Here is a 27344-nt window from a genome sequence, read left to right on the forward strand (position 1 = left end):
AGCAATCAAGAAAATAAAGATTTCTCAAAACTAGCAAGGGACCATGAGAAATCAATCCAGCAGCTGCTAGATAAGAAGAATAATTTAAGATTAATTGGAGTCAATGAACAAGTAGAAGAAGATACCACAAATGACATTAAAAACATGCTCAGAGACATCATGACAGAAAACTTTCCTGGTAGAGTAAAAGAATTTCACATACAAATAAATGAGGCATATAGAACTCCAATTAGGGGCTGGGGATTTAGGTCACTGGCATAAGCGCCTGCCTTGCAAGCAGGCAGTCCTGACTTCGATCCCCGGTACCGATTAAAAAAAAAGGAAAAAAGACAAAAAAAAAAAAAAATAGAACTCCAATTAGCAATGATCAAACAAAATCTATATCCAGGCATATCATAGTCAAAATTCCAGAAAATCAACACAAGAATAGAATCTTAAAAGCTATTAGAGAAAAGAAACAAACCACTTATAAAGGAAATCCCGTAAGAATCACAGCTAACTTCTCAGTACAAACTCTCAAGTCAAGAAGAGCTTGGAGTGAAGTGTTCCAAGTTCTAAAGGAAAACAACCTTCAACCCAGATTTATGTATCCTGAAAAACTATTTTTTAAAATTGCTGGAGAAATAAGATACTTTCATGACAAAGAACATCTGAGGAAATTTATGACAACAAGCCAGCACTCCACAATGTTCTACAGGACATTCTAGAAAGAAATAGGAATTCCTATCATTAAAAAAAAAAAAAAAACAACATTCTTCACAGAATTACAAAACACAATGCCAAAATTTATGTGAAAGCAGAAGTAATTCAAAATATTCAAAACAATCCTGAGCAAAATGAGCAAAGCAGGAGATTACAATCCAGGATTTCAAATTATACTACAAATCCATAGTAACAAAAACAGCCACAGTACTGGCACAAAGTGAACAGGTATATTAAAGCATATAGAATAGAAGATATCAAAATAACTCCAAGTATCTCTACCAATCTAGTCTTTGGCAAAGGGGTTAAAAACACATCCTGGAGAAAAGAAAGGCCCTCTTTAGCAAATGATTTTGGGAAAACAGGCTATACGTGTGCAAGAGAATAACACTAGACGCATATCTCTCATGCTGCACTAAAATTAAAGCAAAAACAGATCAAAGACCCACAAGTTAAAAATAGAGTTGAAAATATTGGAAGGTAAAAAAAAAAAAAAAAAAATCTGATGCCATAGGAATAGGCAAGGACTTCCTGAACAGAATTCTAATAGCACAAGAAATAATACCGAGAGTTAATAAGTAGGATTCTATTAAATTGAGGCACACAGCAAAATAAATAATCAACAAAATAAAGAGACACTGGATGGCAGTGATGGTGAACCTTTTAGAGATTCATGCCCAGACTGCAACCCAAAACCCACTGATTTATCACAAAGTGCCAGCACAGCAATTAAATCTGAATATGGAAGTTTTCTTAGAAAAAACATCTCATACATTAACTTCTTTCATCTTAAAAGAAAACAGCATGCATATCATAGGTTTGTCATCACTGTATTATACAATAAGGAAAAAATTACCAGCTACTTTTGTGATAGAGAAGATATATCTAGAATGTGTAAAGAATTCAAAAAATGTAAATCTCAAAAAACAATGCAATCAAAAATTAGGGAAATGAAATAATACTTCTCAAAAGAAGTACAAATGACCCATAAGTTCACGAAAAAAAAAATGTTCATTATCTTTAACCATTAGGAAAACACAAATCAAAACAACTCTTTGAGATTTTGTCATACTCCAATCAGGTGATTATCACCAAGAACATGGAAAACAACAGTAGCTAACAAGGTTGTGGGAGAAAAGTAACCCTTCTACATCACTGATAGAACAGCCATTACGAAAATCAGTATGAATGTTCCCTCAAAATTTAAAGGAAATTTCATTTGACTCAGCCATGCATCTCTGAGATATTTTCCTCAAAGTGTTAGAAATTATACTATAGTGATATGTGCATTTTTTGTTTACAGTAGTGTAATTCAAAACAGGTAAATTATGGAAACAGCCTAGATACCCATCAACAGACAAATGGAAAAAGAAAATATGGTACACAGACATAGTGGAGTATTATTCTGCCACAAAGGAAGATAAACTCAAATCCTTTGAAGAAAAATGCATGAGACCATGAGACTGTAAGATTAACTGAAGTCAGTCAGATACAGCTTACATCTTTCAATGGTTTCTCATGCAAGAAAATCAAAATATAAATAAGAATAAAAGACTGATCCCTGGCAAATATCTATAGTCAAGTTGCGAACAAAAAAGAAAAATCAACAATAAATAATAAAAACTTTCCAGAAACTTAAAAATATCTAAAATGAATTCATGAATTCAAACCTAAAGGAGAGATGATAGGAAATAGAGAATCAGGTTTTTTTTCAGATGGAAAAAAAGATCAAAATAATTAAGAATATATATTCTTAATAATTAAGAATATTATGTGGAATATATACATAGTCCCCCAAAATGATTGCAATTATTATGTATCACAAATATATGCCAATTAAAAACATAATATATGACCCATAGCTTTAGTTCTGTATCTTTTCAGGTTACAAATAGTTCAAATCCCATGATTATAGACAGAAAGCGGCTCATATCATAAAACTGTGCTGAAATCAGAACTACAAGAGGAAAACTTTTGTGCATAAGTAACTTCATGTCCAAATACCTATAAAAATTTGAAAATGTTTATTCTTACTGCAGTATTCTAGAAAAGTGACAGTAAAATTCACGAACATTTACAAGTCATACTGATTCAAAGTTCTTTTAACAATACCCTGCAATGAGGTCTTATCATATGAAATTATAAATGTTGGCTTATTATATATAGAGACAGGAATGAATAATTCTATATATTCCACATATCCAGGTAATCAGGGAGAATCTTCTCGATAGGCTCAGCATAACAGCTTCAAGAGATTAGCTCTTTTTATACTTTCTCCTGCATAAGGTTCCTAGTAATGAAAACATAAATTCATGAAAGAGAATATGAAGAGGCTTTGCTGTACTGCTAAATGAAAGTGGGATGAGTGACTTTTATTATAAATTCTTAATAATTAGAGCAAATCTAAATGAAGTTATACAAGCAGCAGCCATGCAGACTCTGTAACGAGAAGCAAGAAGCCAATTTGCCCTTCCCATGAGCCAGTGACAGCCATAAAGGACAGAGGAGGAGAAACAAAAAGCCAGTTTTCCCTTCTCATGGGTGAGCCTGTACATGGGAGATAAAAACCACCACCACCCCCAAGCAAACAACTGATTTGGAGGAATACAGGCTGAATTAATAGCAGTTGAGGTACAAAAACAGCTTAATGCTTGTATTGTTTGATTGAGTTTGCAGGCTTAAAACCAGAAGTCTGAGCATCTATTTAGAGCACAACAATATGCAATAGAGCAACTTTGGGGAATTCCTTTCCTCTTGTTTCTGAAATCCAACATTGTTTCCACTGTTTTCTTTTGTTCCACTTTATTGTTTAGTTTTATTCAATGTTCTGTTTTGATTGGTTTTATTCTGTTCTGTTTTACTTGATTATATTATGTCTGATGGTCTGGGCTACAATTTTGAAGATAACAAGACACATTATGTTAGCTATTGTTGATTTTCTATTATCCTGTTTTGAAATCCTGTATCACTTTCATTGTTTTGTTGTGTCCTTATTCTGTTTTATTTTGCTTGGTTTTATTCTCTTTAAAATAAATTTTTAAATAATAAATAAATAAAATTATGCACAAAGAAATAAAAAGAATTCAGAGAGAAGTGATGCACCCATAGTGATTAAGAGAGGTGATGAGACAGCATTCTTGCCTTCTAGGAATCTATCAGCTCCATTCCCATTGTAAAAGACACACCAGGAGAGATGCTCTTCCTTTCTTTAATAATTGTAACAGCCAATATTTGCACAGCACTTACTGAGTACCAGACACTCTTCTGAACATCTTGTATACGTTAACTTATGTAATTCTCTTACCACCAGTCTTGGTCCTCTATTTACAAGACCTAGGGCTTCTTCTGTGATCCTTGGGCTTTAAGAGGTTACAACTGGCAAGAGGCCAAACCAGGGACTGGTCACTGACAATTTGTTCCTTGGAATCTGTATACTACACCCTTGTCCCTTTAGCTAGCCATATTTCTTGGCTTCTCATTCACTGTTTGGTGAGTGACCTATTCTACTAGTCTGCCCTGTTATAGGCAAGACACTACAGTGATCCTTCTGTTGATCATGAGCAAGTCCAGACAGTGTACAGTGCTTTGATGAGATACTTCTAAAAAATCCAAGGCTACTCATTAGGATGTGAGCTTGGGGACAACATATACCCTCTGCACAGGAAGGCCTCCAATAGTCTCCTGAAGTCCACAATTACTGTTTTTCCTACCACTGTCTCTTCCTTTATCCAAGTGCCCTTGTTGCTCAATGCACCTCACAACTTCTACTCCATTTCTCAAAAACTATGAGGAAAAGTTTATGATTTAAAAAAGCCACAGAGTTGAACCTCTCCTCCATTGATCCTATATTCAAATACAAATAATTCAAACCTTACAATAATTTTAAGGAAAATTTTTATCAAGCAAATTCAGTCTATTATAATAGTCTTATTAAAAAAGACTCTAAAATGATAAAATGACTTGAACAATGACATTCATTCTTAAACAATCATGTTTCACAAAACTCTATACAACAGAGTTTCAGTCACTGATTCTTTTGAAATATTGAAAGCTGGTCATGCACTTTCTCCCATGTCAAACGAAAACTGTATACTATTTACTCAAAACATGTTTACTTACAATTTCAAAAGATTCAAGATTTCTGGCAAGGACAGAACAACAAGACTTTAGAATGCTTCAATAAAAATTGTAAAGCAATGTCTTCTGTATTGTAGCCCTTGCTAAAACAATATTTTTTCTAATAAATAGGGAAGAAAATACAAACTATTCACATTCTTAGTAATAGAAGTAAATAGAAGTAAATTTAGAGTTTGTGAAGAATGACTTTATTTCTACTGGTTGTAGGCTGACAAATGAGGCCTCTTATTATCTCTTGTGCCTTTTCTTCTCATTATCACATTTTAAAATTACTGCTGTCTCATTATCTTTTCTTCTCTGCTCCCTCTTTATAATTGATCCCTTCTTCCTGTGCTTTTCCAGCACTCCCCTGTCTTCTGCTACCTATTTCTCACCACTCTTCTTTTACTTCACCCTGCATACTTCTGGGAGCATTCAAGCCATCTGCCTCCCTTCAAAGTTCCAAAGGCAGATGGCATACCCATTTTGTTGAGTGGGATGCCACTGTGAGCCAGCCTGTGGGAAAACAGAGCAAGGAGACTGGTGGTATAGGTGGCAATAAAAATACTGCCCTGCTAAGTAAAGCTTATTATGTTCTAGATTTAACTGCATGTATATTATATACACATATAAATTCATGTAGACTCTGATAAGAAAGCAGAAAGAGTCAAAGAAAATTTTGTTAAAGCCAAAACTCATGAAATAGCATAAATCAAAAATAAGACAATAAACTAAACTCTGAGATCATTTAATAACACAACAGTGCTACCTCATTAACATTCTGTTCAAGCAAGAATATTTTAAGCTTACATTGTTTAAATAAATTCTTCATACTTCAATTTGTTAGATAACTTGAAGTTATATATGAGAGAAATGAGTTTCAAAATATGAATATTTCTTTCTATCTTTTGACTTATTTTTTAGTTTTCAATTTCTTAGTGCCTAAAAGCAAAGAAAATTGACTGGAGGACACAGAGATAATTTACTTTAGTTGGCTGTTTTTATCCTTTTCAGTTTCCCCGTATCTCTTTCCATTTAATTCATTCAAGCCCAAAGATCTAATTTCACTGATCAGTAACATCATTTCAGAAATACATTGCCCTACTTTGTAGGATATTTACAGGTAAATGAAGAATGGGCTGTTGAAAAGCACAAAATTTATGTTATTTAAGTCAACAACGAAGTACAGTCACCCTGTGCCCCAACTCTGAGAATTTTCATTATTGTATAAAACTATTGTGCTTGAAGCTTGAAATAAAAGTTGTGATTCTGTGTTCTGCCACATGTACAGGAATTTCTTTACAGAATAATTTGCATCTGAAGGACATACATCTGAGCACCAAGTGGAGAAAGTACCCAAATCCCAATAAGAATCAATATAAGGGAAAGTTTTCGTTTATTATCTCACATTATTATAGTAATTCACAAGCAGGCAGACTAATGAGTAACATAAACAAGTTTTCTGTTCTAAGCAATGATATATCAACATGGAATATCCAGATCCAAAATTCTGTCCTAGTAAAAGTTAACTTCAATGGCATAACAATTTTATTGGACTTGAAGAATATTTCTCTAACCAATGCTTTCTAAAGTTGTAAGATTACTTGAAGAAAAGTGTTTTATGAAAGATTAAGAAAACTTTGTTTAAGCCAAAGTTCATGAAACCATCAGCAACTTATCTTTCTATTCTGTTTAATTATCTGCTTTGCTTAGTGGTTTTTTTCCTTTGTGTATCTAATCTGTCTTTCAATATTTTTTGCAGGGTTGGCTTGGTGATCTTGAAGTTCTTCAGCTGTTCTTTGTAATGTAAGTATCTCATTTCACCATCAATATTGAATGATAGTTTTGCAGGGTACATCAGTCTAGGTTGGAAATCATTTTCCTTTAGGATCTGGAATACTTCACTGCATGCTCTTCTGACTTTATTGTTTGTGCTGAGAAGTCCACTGTGATTCTGATAGGTTTTCCTTTGTAAGTGATCTGTCTTTTCTCTCTGACAGCTTTTAATAATCTGTTCTTGTGCTGAATTTCTGGGATGGTGATTATTATATGTCTGGGTGTAGTTTTATTTTGGTTATGAGTATTTGGAGTTCTACATGCTTCACTGAACCTGATGTCAGTTTCTGATCTCATGTTTGGGAAATTTTCAGCTATTATTTCTTTAAATATCCTCTTGATGTCCTTTATGTTGTCCCCTTCTTTTTCATTAATCCTTATCAATCTTATGTTGTTTTTCTTTGTGTCATCTTGCAGTTGTTGAATTGTTATTTCCTGATTCCTTGTCATTTTTAAAAGAGCCTTCCTTTCCTGTTCACTAGCTGAAATCTTGTTTTCAAGGTCTGAAATTCTATTTTCACTTTCATTGAGGTGGTTATTACAGCTTTCAGTGGAATTTTTGATTTCCTGTATATCTCTGTCCATCTGCTTTATGTATTCTGTTTGTTTCTTATATTGCTCATCTAGGGATTCTATCTTTTTGTTTAGTTCCTCCAGTTTTTTAACTGTGTTTTCTTTAGATATGTTCAGCATCTCTTTCATTTCTTTTATCATTTCTTCTTTTACCTGGGATATTATTTCAAGTTTGAATTCCTTTAAAGCTTCCCAGAGTTGTTTGTTTATTTCATAGCTATTAAGTCCGATATTTGAGGTGTATGGCATATATTCTCTTCTATACACATCGCTCCTAGGATTTCTTGTGATGGGCTGTAGGTTTGAGGTTGTAATTTGGTCTTTCGTTTTGTCATTTTCCTATATTTCTGTGTTTCAAGTGTTATTCTAAGGCTTCCTCAGGGTCTGTTGGAAATCCACTTCTATGTTCACAGCTCCTGGGACTCTGGCACCCAGTTCCCGCAGGCCGCTGGGCCTCTGGAACCAATGGCACTCGCCTCTTTGCCTAGACTCCGAAGTCCCAAACAAGCTGGGCTCCAGGATAGGGGGCACCCACCTGCTTGCTTAGAACTCCACAGTTCTCCAAGCGCAGCCAGAACATGGAGGCAAACACAGGCGCCCCAGGCCCACCCAGCCATTCCACTGCACCCAGATGGTGCAAGGGTCCCACACAGGCTGGGCTCTGGGGACAGTGTGAGCCTGCCTGCTTGCTTGGAACTCCATAGTTCTCTGAGCACAGCAGGAGCAGGGAGGTGGATGTAGGCACTTCTGACCCGCCTACTTGTTTCACTGCACCCAGAAGGCTCCAGGGTCCCGAACAAGCTGGGCTAGGGAAGAGTGTGGGGCACTTACCCCAGGATGCAGGGCCTCTGGAACTGGTGATGCTCGCCTGCTTGCTTAGAAATCCACAGTCCTCCAGACACATGGGAAGCAGATGCAGGTGCCCCGAACCTGCCCAGCCGTTCCACTGTAACCAGACGGTGCGAGGGTCCCAAACAGGCTGGGCTCCAGGGACAGTGTGTGCCCCTTTCACATAACTCTTTACAGATCTTTTCAAAAAATCTCTTTCACTGGCATCATCTACTAGAACAGTTTCTTCTACCAAGTGTCTTGGAGAGCGATAAATGACACTATCAACAGTTCGAAGAAATGTGCTCCAACCTCATTATGGAAAACAGTCACCAACATTTCTTTCATTCTCTTGATCCTCTTTAAAAATGATGGCTGGTCTCCCTATTTCTCCAGGACCTGCATGAGGATTTGGACTGGCTCTAGACCATCCCCAGCAGGAAGTCTTCACTTCTGTTCTCTTAACATCTGTTGCATTCACTGAAGTAAAGCAGCAGGAACACACCCAAGAGTACCCAAATCAAGGAGGTGGCTAGGACCACCTTGCAGTATGCAAATTTTCTCATGGCACTTTAAGTCAAATGAAAAAATACACACACACACACACACACACACACACACACACACACACACACACACAAAGATCATGAAAATTATCCCAATCCAACTTCATCAGAAATCACATTAATAACCTCACTGCGCACGGCTCCCCAGGCAGGCGGGCAGGCTTACCTTGTTGCGCAGACCCAGTTTCTGTGCCAGCTGGGTGCACCAGTCTGGGCTTCCCTGTTTGCTGTGCCTCTTTGAAGTGCTCGTGGTGGGCCTGGGCCAGGGCCAGGGCCACCCACACACTGGAGAGGGGTATTATTTGAGACACACTTCAAGGTTCCTGGGGTCACTCTGTTACTGTGGCTGGGTCAAATATGGTCAAAAACACTGTTGTGGAAGAGAAGGTCTAGTTTATGAGAACTTTATGAGAGTTTGAGAACTTTAAGGAATATTGAGTTCAAGCTGTGGAAAGCTCAGGCCCTAAAGAACAGTAGTCCTGCCCTCTGTTAGACAGGCATACGGTTTTGAAGAAATTAGATATAAACATGCCAGGATCAAGCCCAGTGAGTTACTGGTTCCCTTTGCTCTTCTTCCAGGTCAGAACTCAGTGGTGTGGTTGGTTTCTCCACCTGCGTTTGCAAGCATCAATCTGACACTCAGGATCAGGAGGCAGATTTATTCTATGTCTACAGGCACTGACCAGGCTGATTCCCAAAGTATCAGGCCCAGATTCTTGGTGGTCCAGGGTTCAAATGGAATAAGCAAGCAGGAAGCACAGAGGCAGAAGGGCTAATCAACTGGAAATTGGTTCTTACAACATGCATCACTGTGAGCAGCCATTTCTGGGACACAGAAGCAACCAGAACAACAACAAGAACTGCTACCTGGGCAACTAAGAAACTTAAGTGTCCTGGCTGGGGATCATTTGCTGTTACACACTCACTTACATGATGAGGGAGGTGCTCCTGCTTAGATATCTGCCTATCCCTCAGTGTACAGACTGAGGGGCCTCTGGAGCAAGCAGGGCATTCCACCAGCTTCAATCCCCAGGCTGCAAAGCTACTTGAGCATACCAGTGGCTCAGAGCACACAAAAGGAAAACAAACACTCAAAGCCTCTAGCAAGAATACAGGTCCATGCTGGACAACACACTAACTACACCCTTCCAGCAGAAAGGTGAAGCAGGATTCAAGGTTCACACAAAGGTAACAAAGAGTGTAGAACCATAATAGGCCCCAATAGTTGTAACTCATTATCTGTTACGATTTGTGCCTAGATGTCCCCTAAACCTCATTCAGTTTTAGTCTGACCTTCTTTGGATGTGGCTGAACCTAGCATGTGTGATTGATAGGTGCTACAGTGCTGGGATTAAGAGTGGTGATTGATGGATCAATCCACTGATTAGACTGGCACCAACCCAATCCACCAGCCTGGATGGAGTATAAAAAGGGGAAGAAAGACACTATTAAGGTTCAGTTGTTGATTTTTCTGCCTTCTGTTGCCAAGAACTGTTGCCCTTATGCCATGGGCTACCCTGCCTTGGACCCAGTCAATTATGGACTGAAATGTCCACAAGTTTTGAGCTAAATAAGTTTTCCCCTCTAACTTTGAGTGTCTGGTATTTTGTCTCAGCAATAAGAAAAGTAAGCAAGACACTATTCCTCCTCCACTCTAGTGATTCTGTTGTCACAGGCTCTGGAAAGAAACTATACACACAAACACCTCAGGTAGAGGAAATTTTTGGATTCATATCCTTTTGTTTGTTTTGCAGGTTTATTTTGGTTTTTTCTGTTTCCTTTTCTTTTAGTTTTGTTATTATTTTTGTGTACCTAGTGATTTACCTAGTTCTGTTTATTTTACCTGTTATACGGATTTTTATCTTCTTTTACCCTTCTTATCTTCCCTATACTTTTCTCATTTTTCTTTTTCTTCAACCCATCAAATTTTTATTATCCTTCTTATTCTTTATTAAATTTTATCCCTTTCTCTTCAGTATTATTACCAATTTCTATTTTTCATAATAGTACAATTGTTTTTAATTGGTTTTTACTACGTGTCACTGTCTAGCTTGTCTCTATGTCACTGTCATTAGTGTAAATCACTTTATAGTCCCTCACTGGGTACTGAGAAGCCCTCAAAAGAAAATTGGACACAAAGAAGATCCTCAAATTAAAGGGAAAGAGATCCATTCCAACAGATGCATCAATTGCAATATAGAAATACAAGTGTGAAAAAACTAACATTATCCAACAACCCACAACAGATCAGTAATGAAATATAAACAATTTAAATGATCAATTTTTAAAATTATTAATGATTTCAAGTAGGATACACATAAATAGTTGAATTAATTTTAAAAGACAATGCAGGACATAAAGGAGCATTTCTACAAAAAAGTTAGAAATTTTGAAAGAGAACAAAGGAAAAATCTTGGCAATTAAAAGCAAAACAAGTCCAATCAAAAACTCAGTACAAACCCTCACCAGTAGATATGATCTAATGGATTATAGAATTTCAGCCTGGAAGATAAGACTGAGGAATTATTACACACATGTGGTCTTAGTTACTTTTCTCTCATTGCTTAGGCAAAATACCCAACACCCAAAATCAAGGAAGCAAAGGTTTATTCAGCTCACAGTTTATGGAGGTTTCAGTCCTTAATCAATGGCTCCAAGGAAAAGTGGCATGCTGAAGGGCAGTGGAAGACAGCAAAAGCCACAAGAGACAAAAAAAAGTGTGGGTTTCAGAGAATGAGCTTCTTTTCCTCCCTTTTATTACTCAAGCAGGGTAGCCCTCACACCATCTCCACACCTTTCTCTTACACAGGTTTAGATGTTTGCAAAGGAAGGATCCTAACCCCCTGATGAGTGGCTGAATTAAACTTCTAAACTTTTCAAGTCGATATAGTGTGTCAACCATTACACTCACTAATAAAGAAAATATCCAAAATTATGAGCAAACATTCAAGAAATCTGAGACACAATAAAACACCACATTTATGAAACTTTAGGGTAGAAAAGGTGCCAAGGTTCAGGATAAAGGCACAGAAAATCTATTTAATGAAAAACTCACAGATAATTTCCACAGTCTTAAAAAAATTGTAGACATTCAGATACAGAAAACATTTAGAACCTCACACAGGCACAACCAGGAAAGAACTCCCTCATGTCACACTGTACTTAAAATGTCAACAGCACAGAACAAGGGTAGAATATGGAAAGCAAAAAAGAAATACTAAGTCATTTATAGAGACAAATCTATCAGAAAACTTTCAGACTTTTCTGCAGAAACCATTAAAGCCAGAAGAGCATGAAATGATGTACTTGAAACCTTGAAAAAAATCTGCTAATCTAAATTATTATAACAAGTAAAATTATCATTCAAGATTGATAGAGAAATAAAGACTTAAAAGATGAGCATAAACTAAAGAGACTCATGACCACTAAGGAAGCATTGTAGAAAATACATATTGAAGAGGAAGAGTAGATAATCCATTGAGAATTTGGGGTAAGGGGGTTAAAAATTGAAAATGCAACTAAATAATAAGAATTAGTATGTACCTTTCTATAGTAACTGAGAGTACATTGGTCTTAATTCTCCAATTACAAGACACAGGTTGGCTGACTGAATTTTTAAAAAGGTCTCACTCAGAGGAGCAAAGATGGTGGATAGATAACAACTGGCTACAGAAGCTCCCTGAGATAGTTAACCTAGAATTCAACATAATACAGAGTGGGGAGCCCCAAACAGAGGGAGATGAATTCCCTTGCCCCAAGAAGAAATTAAGGTGACTTGCTGACCATCTGAGGTCCCACCACAACTTCCTGATGTCCCGCCACAACTTGCTGAGTGGGCCAAGGTCCAGTGGCTTCTACTCACTGGAGGCGCAATTACATTGAGTTCAGGGGTCAGTAAACTGAATGGACAGCTGAGTTGGCAGGGTGCCTACATCGACCTGTGGTGAATGATGGGAGTGGAGCCATTCCATAAATAGGGGGGCTCCAGTGGATGACATTCTGGGACCGGGAAGGACTGGCAAGTACAAGGGGCAGCAGTGACTTCAGTCAATTTTTCCCTTCCCAAATGGGATTGATGGAGTGAGCTAGACCTGGGTCATGTGACCTGGCTGAGACCCAATAGGTATCCGAGGTCAAGTCCCTGCAGCAGTGGCCCACACTAACCACACTAACCCAGTGAAGCCTCAGAAGTTTGACTGACATTTCAGGCCAAGGCAGCTGATTGATTCGGAGGGGAGAGGCCATCGTACGCTGCCCTTGTTTGCAACTCACTAGTACACAGAAGTGGGAAGGGTCATCTAACCAGCACGCTTCAGAAGAATTGTAATCAACAAAGAAAGAAACTGGGGCCTCCTGGAAGAAGCAAAAAGGATGGGAAGAGGAAGCAACAACAAAAAGTCCCCAGGTTCCAACCCTGAGAAAATTGACCCAGGACAAGTAAATATAAAGGAGAATGAGAACAGCAAACATGCAATATCATACACAGCACCAGTGGACATAAAGAGATAAATTCGGGACCTCATATATGAGTTCAAAAGTGAAATAGTCAAATAAAGCAAGATATAAGAAGATTAATAAAAGAGATACAAAGCACCCCTCAAGCAGACACAGACAGAAGGGAGGAACTCAAAGGAAAGAACCATTTGATGAAGAATATGAAAAAATATAGAATACATGAAGCAGATTCAAAGAGATCACCAGAAAATTTAAAACTCTATGGAAAGATGGCAAATCAGCTTGAAAGAAACTAAAGATAGATTATCCAAACTGGAGGACAATTTTGCAATGTGGGAGTATGAAAAGGAAAACTTTTTAAAAATAACAAGGAAACAAGCAGTAACAATACAAAGGCTAGAAAACAACAAAAGGATCTATAACTTGAGAACAAAGAATGTGAATGAAGAAACTGGGATACAAACAAAGAAACTACAAACATTATTCACAGAAATAATTAAGGAAAGCTTCCCAAACATAGGAAAGGGAAACGATATTCGGATATATGAGGCATACAAAACTCCAGTCATCTACAACCAAACCAGAGCTACACTCAGGAATACAATAATCAAGATCCCAGAAATTCAATATAAGAACAGAATATTAAAAGCTGTCAGAGACAAGAAATGGATCACCTATAGAGGAAGGCCAGTCAGAATAATGGCAGACTTCTTGACACAAACCATCAAGTCAAGAAAAGCCTGGAGTGAAACATTCCAAGCCCTGAAAGAAAATAACCTTCATCCCAGATTAATATACCCTGGTAAACTGTCTCTAGAAATTAATGGAGAAACAAGATGCTTCCATGACAAAGAGCAACTTGGGAAATTCACAACCACCAATCCAACTCTGCAGAAAATACTGCAGGGCATTTGAGAGAGAGAGAAAAGTACTAAGATTCCAGGAACAGTGGCAGAGAGGCCTCAATGAATGGAGCAGAAACAGAATAAAGAAGATAAGCAGACACCTGATTGCAAAAAAGGTCATAACAGAAGTGATACAGAGATAATTTAATTCAAAACTGATATGATTGATAATATCAAGTCTGAGAGTATAGGAAACTACACTGAAGATGACAAGACTCTATGATATACATTCTGGTTTGATAACTGCCAGTTTTTGAAGTTCTATACTATATAAAATGTTGTGTTTTTGTTAATACGGTTATGTACTTATATATTCAATTATACTATGTCTGATTATATAGCCAATTCTATTGGAGATAACAAGAGACAACACAGGAACCATGGTAGAACTCTTTGTATAACGGTCTTATATGTTTATTCCGTTTCCTGTGTTTGTAGGAATATGTTTTATTTTGCCTTGCTTTGCTTTGTTTCTCCTAATATAGAAAGGATAGAAATACATGTTAAGACTCATGCATGTATAGAATCTATAAACAGTTTATGAGAACTGGTCTTATGACACATAATGAAATGAACAGATACTTTGAAGAAAAAGAGACACTAAAATACCCAGTGCTGACCTTGGAGTGTCATAATGTGAAACCCAGAAATAGTGTTATTCTTTGTTCAGAGTGATATTAGCCTGCTTGGATTTATTCAATCTCAACATAATTGAAAAGATGGGTAGCTGCATGTATGTTTAAGTGTATAGGATTGATAACCATATTTCTAAGTTTTTGTTGGACAGTTGAACAGAACTGGTTACTATCTCACTGTTTGAATCCACACTTTATATGATCTACTTTAGTATCTTGAATAACTATTTGCAAGAAGACAATCTGTAATCATCAACTAGTGATTTCTTCCTGTTTATTTTTTCTTTGAAATTATGTATTATTTCTACCTGTTTTCTGTTTTGTTTAGTCTTTCTTCAAATTAAATTTTTAAAAAACATTACAGTACCCAGTGCTGATCCCAGAGTGTCATGATGTAAAATTCAGCAACACTATTATTCTTTGTTCAGAATGATTTTAACCTGCTTAATTTGTTTAATCTAAACATAAGTGAAGATATGGATAACTGCATGTATGTTTAAGTGTATAAGATTGACAACCATGTTACTAAGTTTTTGTCGGACAGTTGAACAGAACTGTTTGTAGTCTCGCTGTTTGCATTCCCACTTTATATGCTCCATTTTTGTATCTTGAACAACTATTTGTAAAATAACAATATGTAAACATCAGCTAGTGATTTCTTACTGTTTATTTTCTCTCTGAATGTATGTATTATTTCTATTTTCTGTTTTGCTTAGTCTTTCTTTAAATAAAATTTTAAAAAAGATCCAACTCCTTGCTGCCTGTGAGAAACACACATGGCAAAGACATACACAGGCTGACATACTCCATACACTCCATATAAATAGAACACAAAAGTATTCAAGGTAAGTACATATGCTCATAACTGAGAAAGCCGACTTGTAGACAAAATTAGTTAGATGAGACAAAGAAAGGTACTACATATTGGTAAAGGGAACAATCCACCAGGAAGGTACCACATATTTGTAAAGAGAAAAATCCACCAAGAAGGCATAACAATTTATATATATGAAAATATCCTTAAAGAACAAGATTCATATAGACACACATGCAAATGCTCTGTTTTAAAAATTATAAAGGAAGTCAAGCCAAGTGGTCTTCATCAAGCTTTTCTTCTACTACTTCTAAAATTATTGCAAACAAAAAGGCTAACAGAGATTTTTCTTAGTAAAAAAAAAAAGTGACAAAATTATCCATCAGTACACAAACCATCAGAAAGCAGGAAAAATTCAAATAATTTCGGAATAAACATACACTTAATGACTTGTGGGTAGAAGCAAACATTCTCATCCTTGGTGAAAATGACTGGCTTTGCCTGTCCATCTGGTTGAAGTCCAACAAACAACCCAGGGCTCTTCACTGATTCCAGGCTTACAGATGCATTTTCCAAGTTCTTCCTAATTTTAAAATGACAGTCAGCATCTCCGGTTCCCTAAAATCAATTAAACATTATTTCATAAATGAGAGCAAACACTGAAGGACAAAATTAAAACCCCTAGGTTCACTAGAAAATAAATTTTACTTCATTTTCAAACCATGTTGGTATACCCAAAATACTTTTGCAAAAACTGCATCCTATTCCATAATGTGAAAGCCAGAGATCATGGCATGAGCTGAGTCTAGGGCATTGTCTTTGAACAAAGTGTTCTGAATCACAGAGGAGCTTCGATTAAAAACTATGAGCATGCTTTATTTTCTTTCAGTGTTTCTCAGCTCAATAAGTGAACTTGTGGCATTAAAGTGAGAAATGTTCCTTTGAGAAATACAGTCATACATTGCATGATGATGGGAATATGCATTTGAATAATGACTATTCTGTCATTATTCAAACATCACAGAATGGATTTTCACAAACCTAAATGTAGCACACAGAGTATAACTGTTTTCAAAATTAGATGAATCCCTTTCACAAAGACTGCTTCATTCTGGATATGGTTTCTGTGCTTGGTTCAGTGAAATAATATTCGTGTGTAACATTTCATGTAATGTTAGAAATAAACATTATTAGATTTCTAACCCAAAAAACCCCATATGTATAGTATACTGCACACCCAGGATGTGTATGTGGGGAGGGGGTTGGGCTTGGGGGTGTGTGGCCTATCCCTACTGCTCCTAGGACCATGATGAACAAAACAACATAAAATTAAATCAAGTACAAGAAAAAAGGGATGCAATCAAAAGACATAGTAAATGTGAGATTGTATAATACCTCATTCTGATTCATAGTAAGTATTTGAAAGTCAGAGTACCTCTAAAACAACAATAAAAAGTATAGTAAGTACAAAAACACAGTCTTACAGTATCATCCTAACATATGCAGTCTGACATTGACCAAAATGCCACTGTGTGACACATAACTCTACTCAAAAATTATAGGAAAAGGAGCAGTTTTATTACAAGCCTATTTATACTTAAATGTAAATATAAAATTTTTTCTATATTTTTCTTCACTTTACTGATTGAATTTTCATAAAGAAAAATATAGGTAAATTAGTCAATGAATGTGTAGCAAAACATTCAGGAATAGAGGCCTAAAGGAATCTCTACAACCTCCAGATCATTATAACCATGTTTCCCTTTCTTAAAGCATTTGCTGTTTAACATTAGGAAACATTTCACTATTTATTGCTTTGAAAATTGTCTCATAGTATTTCAAAGATTTACAAAATGAATTTTCTAAGAATTAAAATTTTCTTTAGCAAGCATTATTTGTAATAGAAAACTGTACTTGATCCTCAGGTCCAACATGAGTTTGTTATAAGAATTATGTGCCTGTCTTCTCTCGCTTCTCTTTCATTTTATAAATATGAATACCCCTGTCTTCTGTTCTTGTTACAGGTACAGTTAAGATTCTGGCCTTGAATTTGCTCATGGTTAACAGAATAACACAAATACACATACACATATATATATACATGTAATAAACATACAAGTGAAATAAGATCTCAGAATTTGGAGAGCATAAAAACAAAGGCACCAAATTTAAGAAAATGAGAAAGGGTTTCCAGACGAAGTGTTTAACAATAAACTGAATGGAGGAAGACAGACTGAGAGTGCAGGAAAGAAATTTCAAGCAGCAGAACGTATGAATAAAAAAGAGAGACACCAGGCAGCCTGGTTGTCTTGGTCTATATTTTAATGTCATCCCAGACCCTCGTGCACTCATAGGCAAGGATCTGGAAGGTGACAGAATTCTGTGGGTTTATAGCTGAGGGGCCGGTAGGCGGTGGGATCTGGTGGGAAGACCTAGGTTCCTGGGGGCATGGCCTGGAAGGGTTTGGCCCCTTCTTACTCCTCCCCTGATGCACTCTGCTTCTCCTCAGTCACCAAGGCCCTCCACTGTGTCCTCCATCCCTGAAGCCGTAAGACTGTAGACTGAAACCTATAGTGACTGTGGGACAAAGTTAACTTTGATCTTCAAGTTATGAGTGTCAAGATACTTTGTCTCACTGAGAAAGAAGGTAACTAAGATGCTGATGCGCAATAAACAAGTTTCCTGAAGTCGCTGAAGACCAAGAGAGGGAAGAGAGCACGAACAGCAGGCTTAGTTTGTGCGCAACACCGGGAGTGGCTGATTCACAGGCCATGGGAGACGACAGAAGGACTTCGTGGACACAGCGCAAATATCCTCATGAATACTACTTAAATCCTCCTCCGCTACCTCTCCAAAAAACTTACCATTTGTCCAGTTTTCTAACAACTACAAAGGGGAGCATCACCTCAACTCTCCCATTTCTCAAGCATATAGTCTCAGAGCTCCCGTTCTGATTTGAGTTTTTAAAAGTTTTGGACTTTTAGAGGAAACTGAGAAGATGGTACAGAGGGTTTATATAACCACACCCACCTTCTTCATCTATTAATATCTCACATTACTGTAATATACTTGCTACAATCAATAAACCAGTTAATACACTATTATTAACTAATATTCGATTCACACATCCTTATTTTTTTAACCTGGTGTTCTTTTTCTTTTTTAACTAGTGTTCCCATCCCTGATGCCACATTATGGTACCGATCCTGTCTCTCTGGCTGCTCTCACCTATGAAGGTTTCTCAGACGCTCCCTTTTTATTCTTTTTCTCTTATGACCATAGCAGTTTTCAAAAGTAAGAGCAAACAACAACCTTGAGTATCCCAATCCACGAACATGGTGCACTTACTTAAATTTTCTTTCATTTCTTTAGCTAGTTTTATAGTTTTCTGTATATTTATTCTATTTCGTTTTAGATTTTTATCTTTTTGTACTAATGTAACCGGCTTTTTTTTCCACTTCAAGGCAGTTATTTTATTAACAAAGGCTTTCAGTACACAAAATTTATATTACATGCACATAACTCATCTTAATTCATTTTATCATCCTCTTCTCATCTCCTTCCTCCCCAATCTCTCGACCCCTTCCCATTTGAGAAAGATCTCATGTCTCCACTTCCTATTATCTATCTTTTATTTTGTTCTTTTGTTATATCTGGGGATTCTAATATAAGAGAAACCATACAGTATTTAAGCTTGTATGTTTTTTTTTATTTTGCCTGTGTTTTCAACTAGAAATGCCAATTACTCATTGTTCTACAGAAATATTTTTGTTTGTTTGTTTTGTACTGGGGATTGCTCACAACCTTGCGCTTGCCAGGCAGGTGCTTTATGCGACTGAGCTAAATCCCTGGCCCTGTTCTATAGAAAAAGCAACTGGGGGCTGGGGATTTAGCTCAGTGGCATAAGCGCCTGCCCTGCAAGCAGGCAGTCGTGAGTTCGATCCCTGGTACCGATGAAAAGCAAAAAGACCAAAAAAAAAAAAAAAATTAAAAAGAAAAAGCAACTGAATTTGTACATTAATCTGTGCATTGTAGCCAGCCTTGCTAGAGTCACTGATTAGTTCTACATTTTTCTGTTGACTCAGATTTTCTACATACTCAGACTTGTCATATGTCAACACAAACCTGCCAGGCACAGTAGTCCATCTAATCCCCTCAGAGGCTGAGGCAGGATGATCACCAAGAATTTCAGGTTAGTTTGGGTTTCATAGTGAGTTTAAGGCCAGTCTGTACCATACTGTGAGACCTTGTCTTTAAAAAAATCTACATTTCTCTTCCAATCTGTATATAATTTATTTCTTTTGCCTATCTTGCTGTATTGTCTGGGCCTTCTACTACAATGTTGAATAGTAGTTAATGGAACATCCTCGCTTTTTTCATGACCTTAGGTGAAAAGCACTAATTTTCCACAACTGAGCACGCCATTAGCTGTAAGACTTTTGTAGATATTATTTGTCAAGTCGAGAAAACCTTCCCTTATTTGGATAAAAGTTTGTCTCTTCACTATCAATATTCAACCGCCCATTAAAACACAACAAGATCCATCAAATCTGACTAAACCTCTTCAGTTTCATTATTACTTCCCAGACACCAGGTCTAATCACCTCATGCCTGGATCCCTATACTCATTGGTGAAGGAAAGATAGTATTTTTGACTGTTATATTAATGTATTTTCATGGTTTAGTTCTCCAAGGCTTTCTTACCTACCAGATCACTAATATTCACTAGGATATAATTAAATATGATCCAATCTTGAACAAAGAAATCCTTGTTGAGTTTTGAGATTTCAAGTACTGGCTTTTAAATTTTTCTTTAGCAAAAAAAGAATCAAAAGGAAACTGTTTTTCATTTTCAGAAATGAAATGCTTTACTGAGAAAGAAATTGCCTCCCAAAATGAATTACAAAATTGGGTTTAAAATACCTAGAACCAAACCTGGAAGATGGGAAATCATCGAGTTAAAATGCTGAAGCCACTGAAAAAGAAGATAACATATTATGACATAGATGAGATTTTGATACCACAAGAAGAGAAGCCTGTGTGGGAGTGACCAGGAATAAATGGGCTAAAAGGCAGATATAAATGTCCCTTTTCAGCTGCACCTGGAACTGATCTGTCATGTACAAAAGACATAAATGACAGGAGAAACATTCACATATTTGAGGGGAGAATCTCCAGAGCTGAGGGATTCCTCCAGAAAATTCACAAATTTCCCTGAGAACACACTAGTGCTTAGCAAGTACCAGAGCAACAAGAGTCACCCAGAGATGGATTAGAAATGTCTGAAGAGTGAAGTTGAGATGGTGACACCGATATAGAGTCCCTATAACTCAGGTGAATACATTAGGGGGTCCAAAGTCATGCTGTGTTTCACTGTCAGATTCAAATCCTGAGAGACCTAGTGACGTGGACTTACTATAAGTTGGCCAGAGAGCTGAAAATCTTGAGGACAGAGACAATCCTGGCATCTCAAAATTCCCTTGTGGCCCAAAATGTTAAAACTACAATATCGGGGCTGGGGATTTAGCTCAGCGGCATAAGCGCCTGCCTTGCAAGCAGGCAGTCGTGAGTTCGATCCCCGGTACCAATAAAAAGGAAAAAGACAAAAAAAAAAAAAAAAAACTACAATATCAATATCATTTGAAATGACACACTACTACGAGTTGATACTGCTGGGTGTAAACTCCAATGTTTCACGTGTTAGAAGCTTGATCTCCAGTGTGACTGCAAAGTTTTAAAAGTCAGGGACCAGTGAGAGAGTCTTAGATCAATTTGTGAGTGTACCCTCAAAAGAGACCTTGAGACCCCTGAATGCCCTGAGGAGTGAGCAGTTAGCAGAGTGAACCTGACCACTCCGTCTCTTGCTAGCTTCCTATTGATCTCTCTTCTTAACACGTGCTCTCATTCACCATAGGGCTTTGGCAAGGGCCCCAAGGTGTATCTCACTGCAATATTTCATTGTTGTATTCATGTAGCGTTTGGTTGTAGCAAGAAAAACAGACTGACACACACAGAATTGCCATGTCTACAGATAGATAAATCAGAGACACTGTGGAAGACTGTTGTGGTCTGAAGAGTGGTGTATGTCCAGTGGTCTTTTCCATGACATTTTTAAAAAGTCTTTATAGCCAGATAACTTTTTTTCCAGAAAAAAAGCAAAAGAGAAATAAATAAATAGATCCCATTCCTGACTTAATTGTTGACCTATAAATAACTAATCTTTAAACTAGATAGAAACCAACATACTGTATACAATCAAGTTAAGCATACTACAGCTTGATGGAAACACAGTATTAGTGTACTTTATGCATACTGAGCTTTGACTCAAATTGGTTTTTGTTATAGAAATTTCATTGTTATTCTTACAAACTTTAGGTTCTCCATAAATTAGCCTACCTTCTGCAGAGACCAGATTTATAGACCTATTACAATATCATTCTCAGTCCATCATCTTCTCAAACTTAGAATTAAGTATCTTATTGAAAATTGGTGTCACTTTGCCTTAAAAATTTTAAGCAACTGTCCATGACTCACACAGCTAAAACCCTTTTCCTAGCACATCTCATCCCTTACTGTCACCGAGCTAGATACTTTTGTGTCATTATATTTTCACAGTGTAGTGTAATTGTTTATATTCTTATTTCCCCCTTTAGATAGCAAGTTTCCTAAGGGGTCATATCTTACTACTATAGTGCTAATAACACAGTTTCTGCCTTTCAGTAAAAACTCAATAAATGGTTAGCTCTAAAAATAAGAGCATCACTGCTTTGATATTGCCTAAGCTCATAATCTGTACATGGAATGTTGTTCCCTGTGTTTTTCTAAATGTAATATGGGATTATGCCTGTAAAATTTTCTTTTTTTTTTTTTATTTTTTATTTTTTTTATTTAAGAGGAAAAAGAGAAAAACACAAAACAAACCAAAGTGGCGTAAGGGTACACGCAATACAGAACTACAAAACAAAACAAAACAAAACAAAAAACCATAACAGTAAGAAATTACCTGCTAGTAGATTACACACTATTTTCTTGAAAATAGTTCCTCAAATCACAGTATCAAAGAACACAAGGTGGACATTCAAACAGGGAGACTGCAAACAGCTGTGTTCAATGTTCCAAAAACATTGATAAAGTCAGCTATTTAACACCCCCAAACACACTTGCTGTTATATCCGTTAGAGCTCCTTTTCTTTTTTTTTTTTTCCCTCTCTTTTTTACAACAAAATTTACACATCTTGGATTTTATTACTCCTTAGTGCTTATTACTTTCTTTGGGGGGGGGGGAGAATACAGTCAAATATGGCAAAACAAAGCTGTCAGTCAATACCAAGGATAGACGTAGCACATGGTGTAGAACAGAGTACAAGTTTATCAACAATGGTTATCAACGTTGTCCCTTGTTTCCTTAAAAAGAATTGTCTATCTTATTAGATATTATAAAGTTGGACAAAACAGTAGAGAACAAGACCAATAAAACTTAGGCATTGTAAACATTACAGGACTTCCAAAGAAGACAATAGTCAAACCAGAATGAGTATCTTAGTGAATCTTATTGTCTTCAAAGTAGTTGCCTATGTCTTCAAACTTGCTACTATCATATAGAATGGAACAGAGTCTAATCAGTCAAAACAAGATCGTGGGAGTACTACAGGACTTCAAAACAAGTTAATAGGAAATCGAAAAGAGTTACTATTTATATATCCTAATTTTTTTGAATTTTTTCTTTAATTAAGACAAACATAAGATACCGAATAGTTTCCCTAATGTAAGTAATGATTCAAATATATAAAAATATGTGGTAATCATGATTCCCCATTAGGTGGCCTTGAAGCCTTATAAAGTTTTCACTCATTAATTAGAAAGGCTTTATTCTGGGCTTCTTGATATGAAAATATTTGAAGCTAGAGTATATGAAGTTTTACCCAAATATTTCAAGGAAAAAGACACTATGGTAACTACTATTAAGTCAGGTTATAAGGTGGTGAAGTACTAGGTTATTGAAACAGTCATGCTGTGACCTCTATTGTTATATTGTTATGTCCTGTTTTATCTCAATCTCCCCCTTATTGTTTCAAAAAAAAAATTTTTTCTATTCGAGGAAACTTCTCTTAACTTGTTCACTCTGCTCAAATCAATCTACCTCTCCTGAACTTTCCCACAAGAAGTTGAACCATAACTTGAGTGCAATTTCTGATAGCTCTAATGTGTACATATTTAATACTTTCAATAGTACTTCAAGAAAATGGTATTTTTAACTTTCATTAAGTGTAATTAGTGAAAATAATGAAAATAAAATTTTATACAACTTTTAAAACACTAAACATTTAGGGTTTCCTTCTTTCCTTAATCTTTCATTTAAAATCTCTGTTTTACCCTCACCCAGATAAAACCAATAAAGAAAATATTGATGGGAAGTTTAAAAAAGCAAATTGCTTGTGAACATAAAATTATCTGTGCCCTCTTACACTTTAGTAACAAATACCAATTGGACAGTCACTTTAGTATGTTTGATGCCTGCTCACACCATGGCAAGCTAACGCAGTGTGTAGTGCCATTTCCCGGTGTTCAAGTCCTTTACAGAAGGACAGGTCCTATTTACCATCACTCAAGTGGTATTTTAACTTTTCTTTCATTTACTATTTGTAGAACACCTAACCAATGTCAGGTCATACTGTAAAGTTTGTGATATTTTAATAAAGCAAACAAGAGTCTTTCATCCCAGTAATATGTATTCCATATCATATTTGAGTATTATTTATGCTACCATCAACCTTCTCTTACCCAAAATGTATCACTTAATGATTTATCCTTTTAAAAGCATATTTGTTCCTGAAAGGCAGCAATTTTTGTTGCTATCTTCACCGCCAGATACATATTCTCACAATTTTGTCATGCTTTAAATATCAAAACTAATGCACAGACTTTAGTCAACAATAACAATGAAATGTGGGATCATTTTATAGGAAACTAAACAAAATTATCTTACATGTAGACATGTATACAGATATAGTTTATTAAAATCAATTTCTCTAAAAATGTTTCAGACCTGTAGCCAACCTTTATTTGGTCTCATTTTTAAATATTGTAAACAAATATTTTTCAAAAAAAATAAAATTTACTACTTTTATATATATTATATATATAATTTATATGGAGCCCATGACTGTTTACTTTTAAAAATTGGAAAAAGTAACCCCCAAAAAACTCAAAAAGCCCAGAAGGCTGCTGTTTAGACACACCTGGAAATAAAACCTGATTTACATAAAGCTAAATAAAGTCTGCACTGAATTTTATACTTTTCAGCCCACTAGTCTAGTATTGTGTATTCCTAACCCACTAATAAGAGGAAACAGAATTGTGAGATGTCCTACATTTAATTACAAGTGTAGAAAGTAGAGAGTTGGAAAAGGTGAATCAATTAACATCTAATGGTCAAATGATCAAAAGGTCATTTTGCATTTCTGAATATATGTAAAAATTTTAAATTATCCCACCACAAGATTTTACTACACCCTCCCTGCAACACCAACCAATCTAGAAGCAAAAATTCTCTACCCTTGCAACAGGGACATGGAAGGAAAAGCATGATGAAGCTTGGCATCTCAGCCTCTATGTTTTTTCTCCTTTATCTTGTTACTGTGGGTCATTGCTCAGCTCTATACACAGGCATGTTAATCACTTAATGTTAATATGTAATACAAACTTTATCAGCTTTAAATTTATTTTGTCTGCCCTATCCTCTTTCAAGACTAAGGACACAAAGATAAGAGAAATTTTCAGGGTTTCCAGGTATATCCAAATACCAGTTTAAACAATGTCCAGTTCTAAATCCCCTCAGACTATGCCTACAAGTCTCCAGATACTGTTCTAAGCCTGTTCTAAGTCACCTTGAATTTCAGAAAAAGTAGAGCCTCCCAGATCACCCCATATGAGGTCGCACCCCATTACAGGAGCAATCACACCACATCCACTGTTCCAGCATGAACAACCATCTCTTGGGAAATCAATTATGCCTTATCCCTAAAAAAAAAAAAAAAAATGAAGATGGAGATGACTGACCAGATCCCAGTCTCCCCCAGCACCCCATAAAACTGGTCCCCTTTCTTTATTAATGGGCCGGTCTGATCTTTAACACATCTGTTCTCCCTCCAGTTCTTCACACTGAAGTCTTTCCTTACTTTTCTTACTTTACTTTGTTAAGGGGCCAGCCTAATTTTTGTCAGAACTATGTCCCTGCTGTCTTTCACTTCTTCAAGCTAAAATCCTTTACCACCCTCTCTCACTTTTCATTTAAAACTTTTGTCTGTAAAATTCATGGCAACTGCTACACTTTTGAGTTCCATTCTTACTGAAGCAAGGGCCTTCACTAACTGGTGACACCTTAATGAACTGTTCTGTCCCAAAACTTTTCCTGGTTCATCTTATGCTGTCCCTTTTAGCTAAAACCGCTGTAGGTTTGAGGCAGACAGGGCTCCCTTTTCATGGGGGCAAAAAAACAGAAGGATTCTTAAGACTGAATTACCCAAGGAAGATGGAAGATGAAGATACGTCTCTTCTCTATCCTCTCCTGCCAATATCACACTGCTTCCCTACTCTCTTTGCAAGCATCAGGTGCACTGTACCAAGCAGGGTAGTACCACAACGTCTCCAAGCACAAGACAGCCTCTGATCAATATCTTACACATGGAAGGAACCCCTTAAAACATCAAGAAGAGGTTTCTAAAAACATCCATACTTATGATCCAATGAAAAGTTGCCACACACTAGCCTACCCCCAAAACCCCATAAAAGCTGGCCCCTTCTGTTGTTAACAGGCCCAGTGTGATCATTTTCTGCCGGTGGTGCCACCTATCTACTCTCTTCTTCCTAAGATTCCATCAAAACTTCTGCCTGATTTTGTACTCTTGACTTGTTTTAATTTGTTACCAATGAGACAAAAGTTTCCCTGTATCTGATGTCAGATTCAGTGTAAACAACTTATGCTTTCCTTCCACAAATTTTTGTAATAAAATACACTTAGTTGTAATTCCACCAGATATTTTTCTAACTGCTATAGAGCTTTGTTGCCGGAACTAGTGCCAGGTCTGTCTTTTCTGGTCGGCATCCGTAAGTTCGATAATTCCTTTTACTGCAGAGATCCCTGGTCTCAAAAGTTTAATATGCATATATGCTCTTGAGTTTCAATTTCTTTCACATATGAGCTACCTTTAATTTTTAACTAGTTGCATGCATATTTGAAAGAAGAGGAAAAATTAGATAAATCTGCAATGAGAGAAACTATTCTGATTTCTTCAAACTAAACTATCGTTCATGAACAAGTACCTTAATAGTGTAAAATGATTCTGTGTGTTTATCTCTGGTGTGCTGATCCCTTGGGTTGCTGAGCTTGTTTTTCCTAAAACTCCAACATCTTTCATTACTTTGTACTCATGTTTAGCAAGCTCCACCCATGCTGTTCTGAGCCTTGTTTTTCTTCTTAAATTAACAACCTTACAATTGTCCTTAGTGAACTGCATGCTGTTCGCTGCTAACTTGGATCTCTACTACATCAAAATCTATTAAAGTGATTTACTCCAACAGGATAAAAATTTTATGGCAACAGAAATAGAAACGTTTGTTATAGGATCACTATTACTCAACATAAAATGTTTCACTATTAAAAATGTTTTCAAATGTACAATGGCAATCAGGTCAGAACTAGTAATGCTTTTATTCAATTCTATTATGTTTTTAGACAACTTGATTATTTTTTACTGACACTATGTAAAATGATAAATTCAAATTTTCTGGAGATCTTAAAATGGATGATTTCAAAAACAACTTGTAAGATTAGCCTTTAACAAATAATATTATTATGGCCCATTTTTCTGGGAATTGCTACACTTTTTAGTAAAAAATTTTCTATCTTCATTGT

General features: G+C 36.4%; 1 protein-coding gene across 1 annotated transcript in view; it reads right to left on the reverse strand.

Moving 5' to 3' along the window:
• The window catches only part of Rp1 (RP1 axonemal microtubule associated), a 388520-nt gene that overhangs the window by 193763 nt on the left and 167413 nt on the right, over positions 1-27344 (reverse strand). The window contains exon 16 of the mRNA XM_063258495.1: positions 15871-16048. Coding sequence (XP_063114565.1) covers positions 15871-16048 — 178 coding nt within the window. The remainder of the gene's footprint in view (positions 1-15870; positions 16049-27344) is intronic.

The sequence above is a fragment of the Cavia porcellus genome, unplaced genomic scaffold, assembly GCF_034190915.1.
Source record: "Cavia porcellus strain 051 isolate PalLab524CR breed Dunkin Hartley unplaced genomic scaffold, mCavPor4.1 scaffold_11, whole genome shotgun sequence".
Lineage (NCBI taxonomy): Eukaryota > Metazoa > Chordata > Mammalia > Rodentia > Caviidae > Cavia > Cavia porcellus.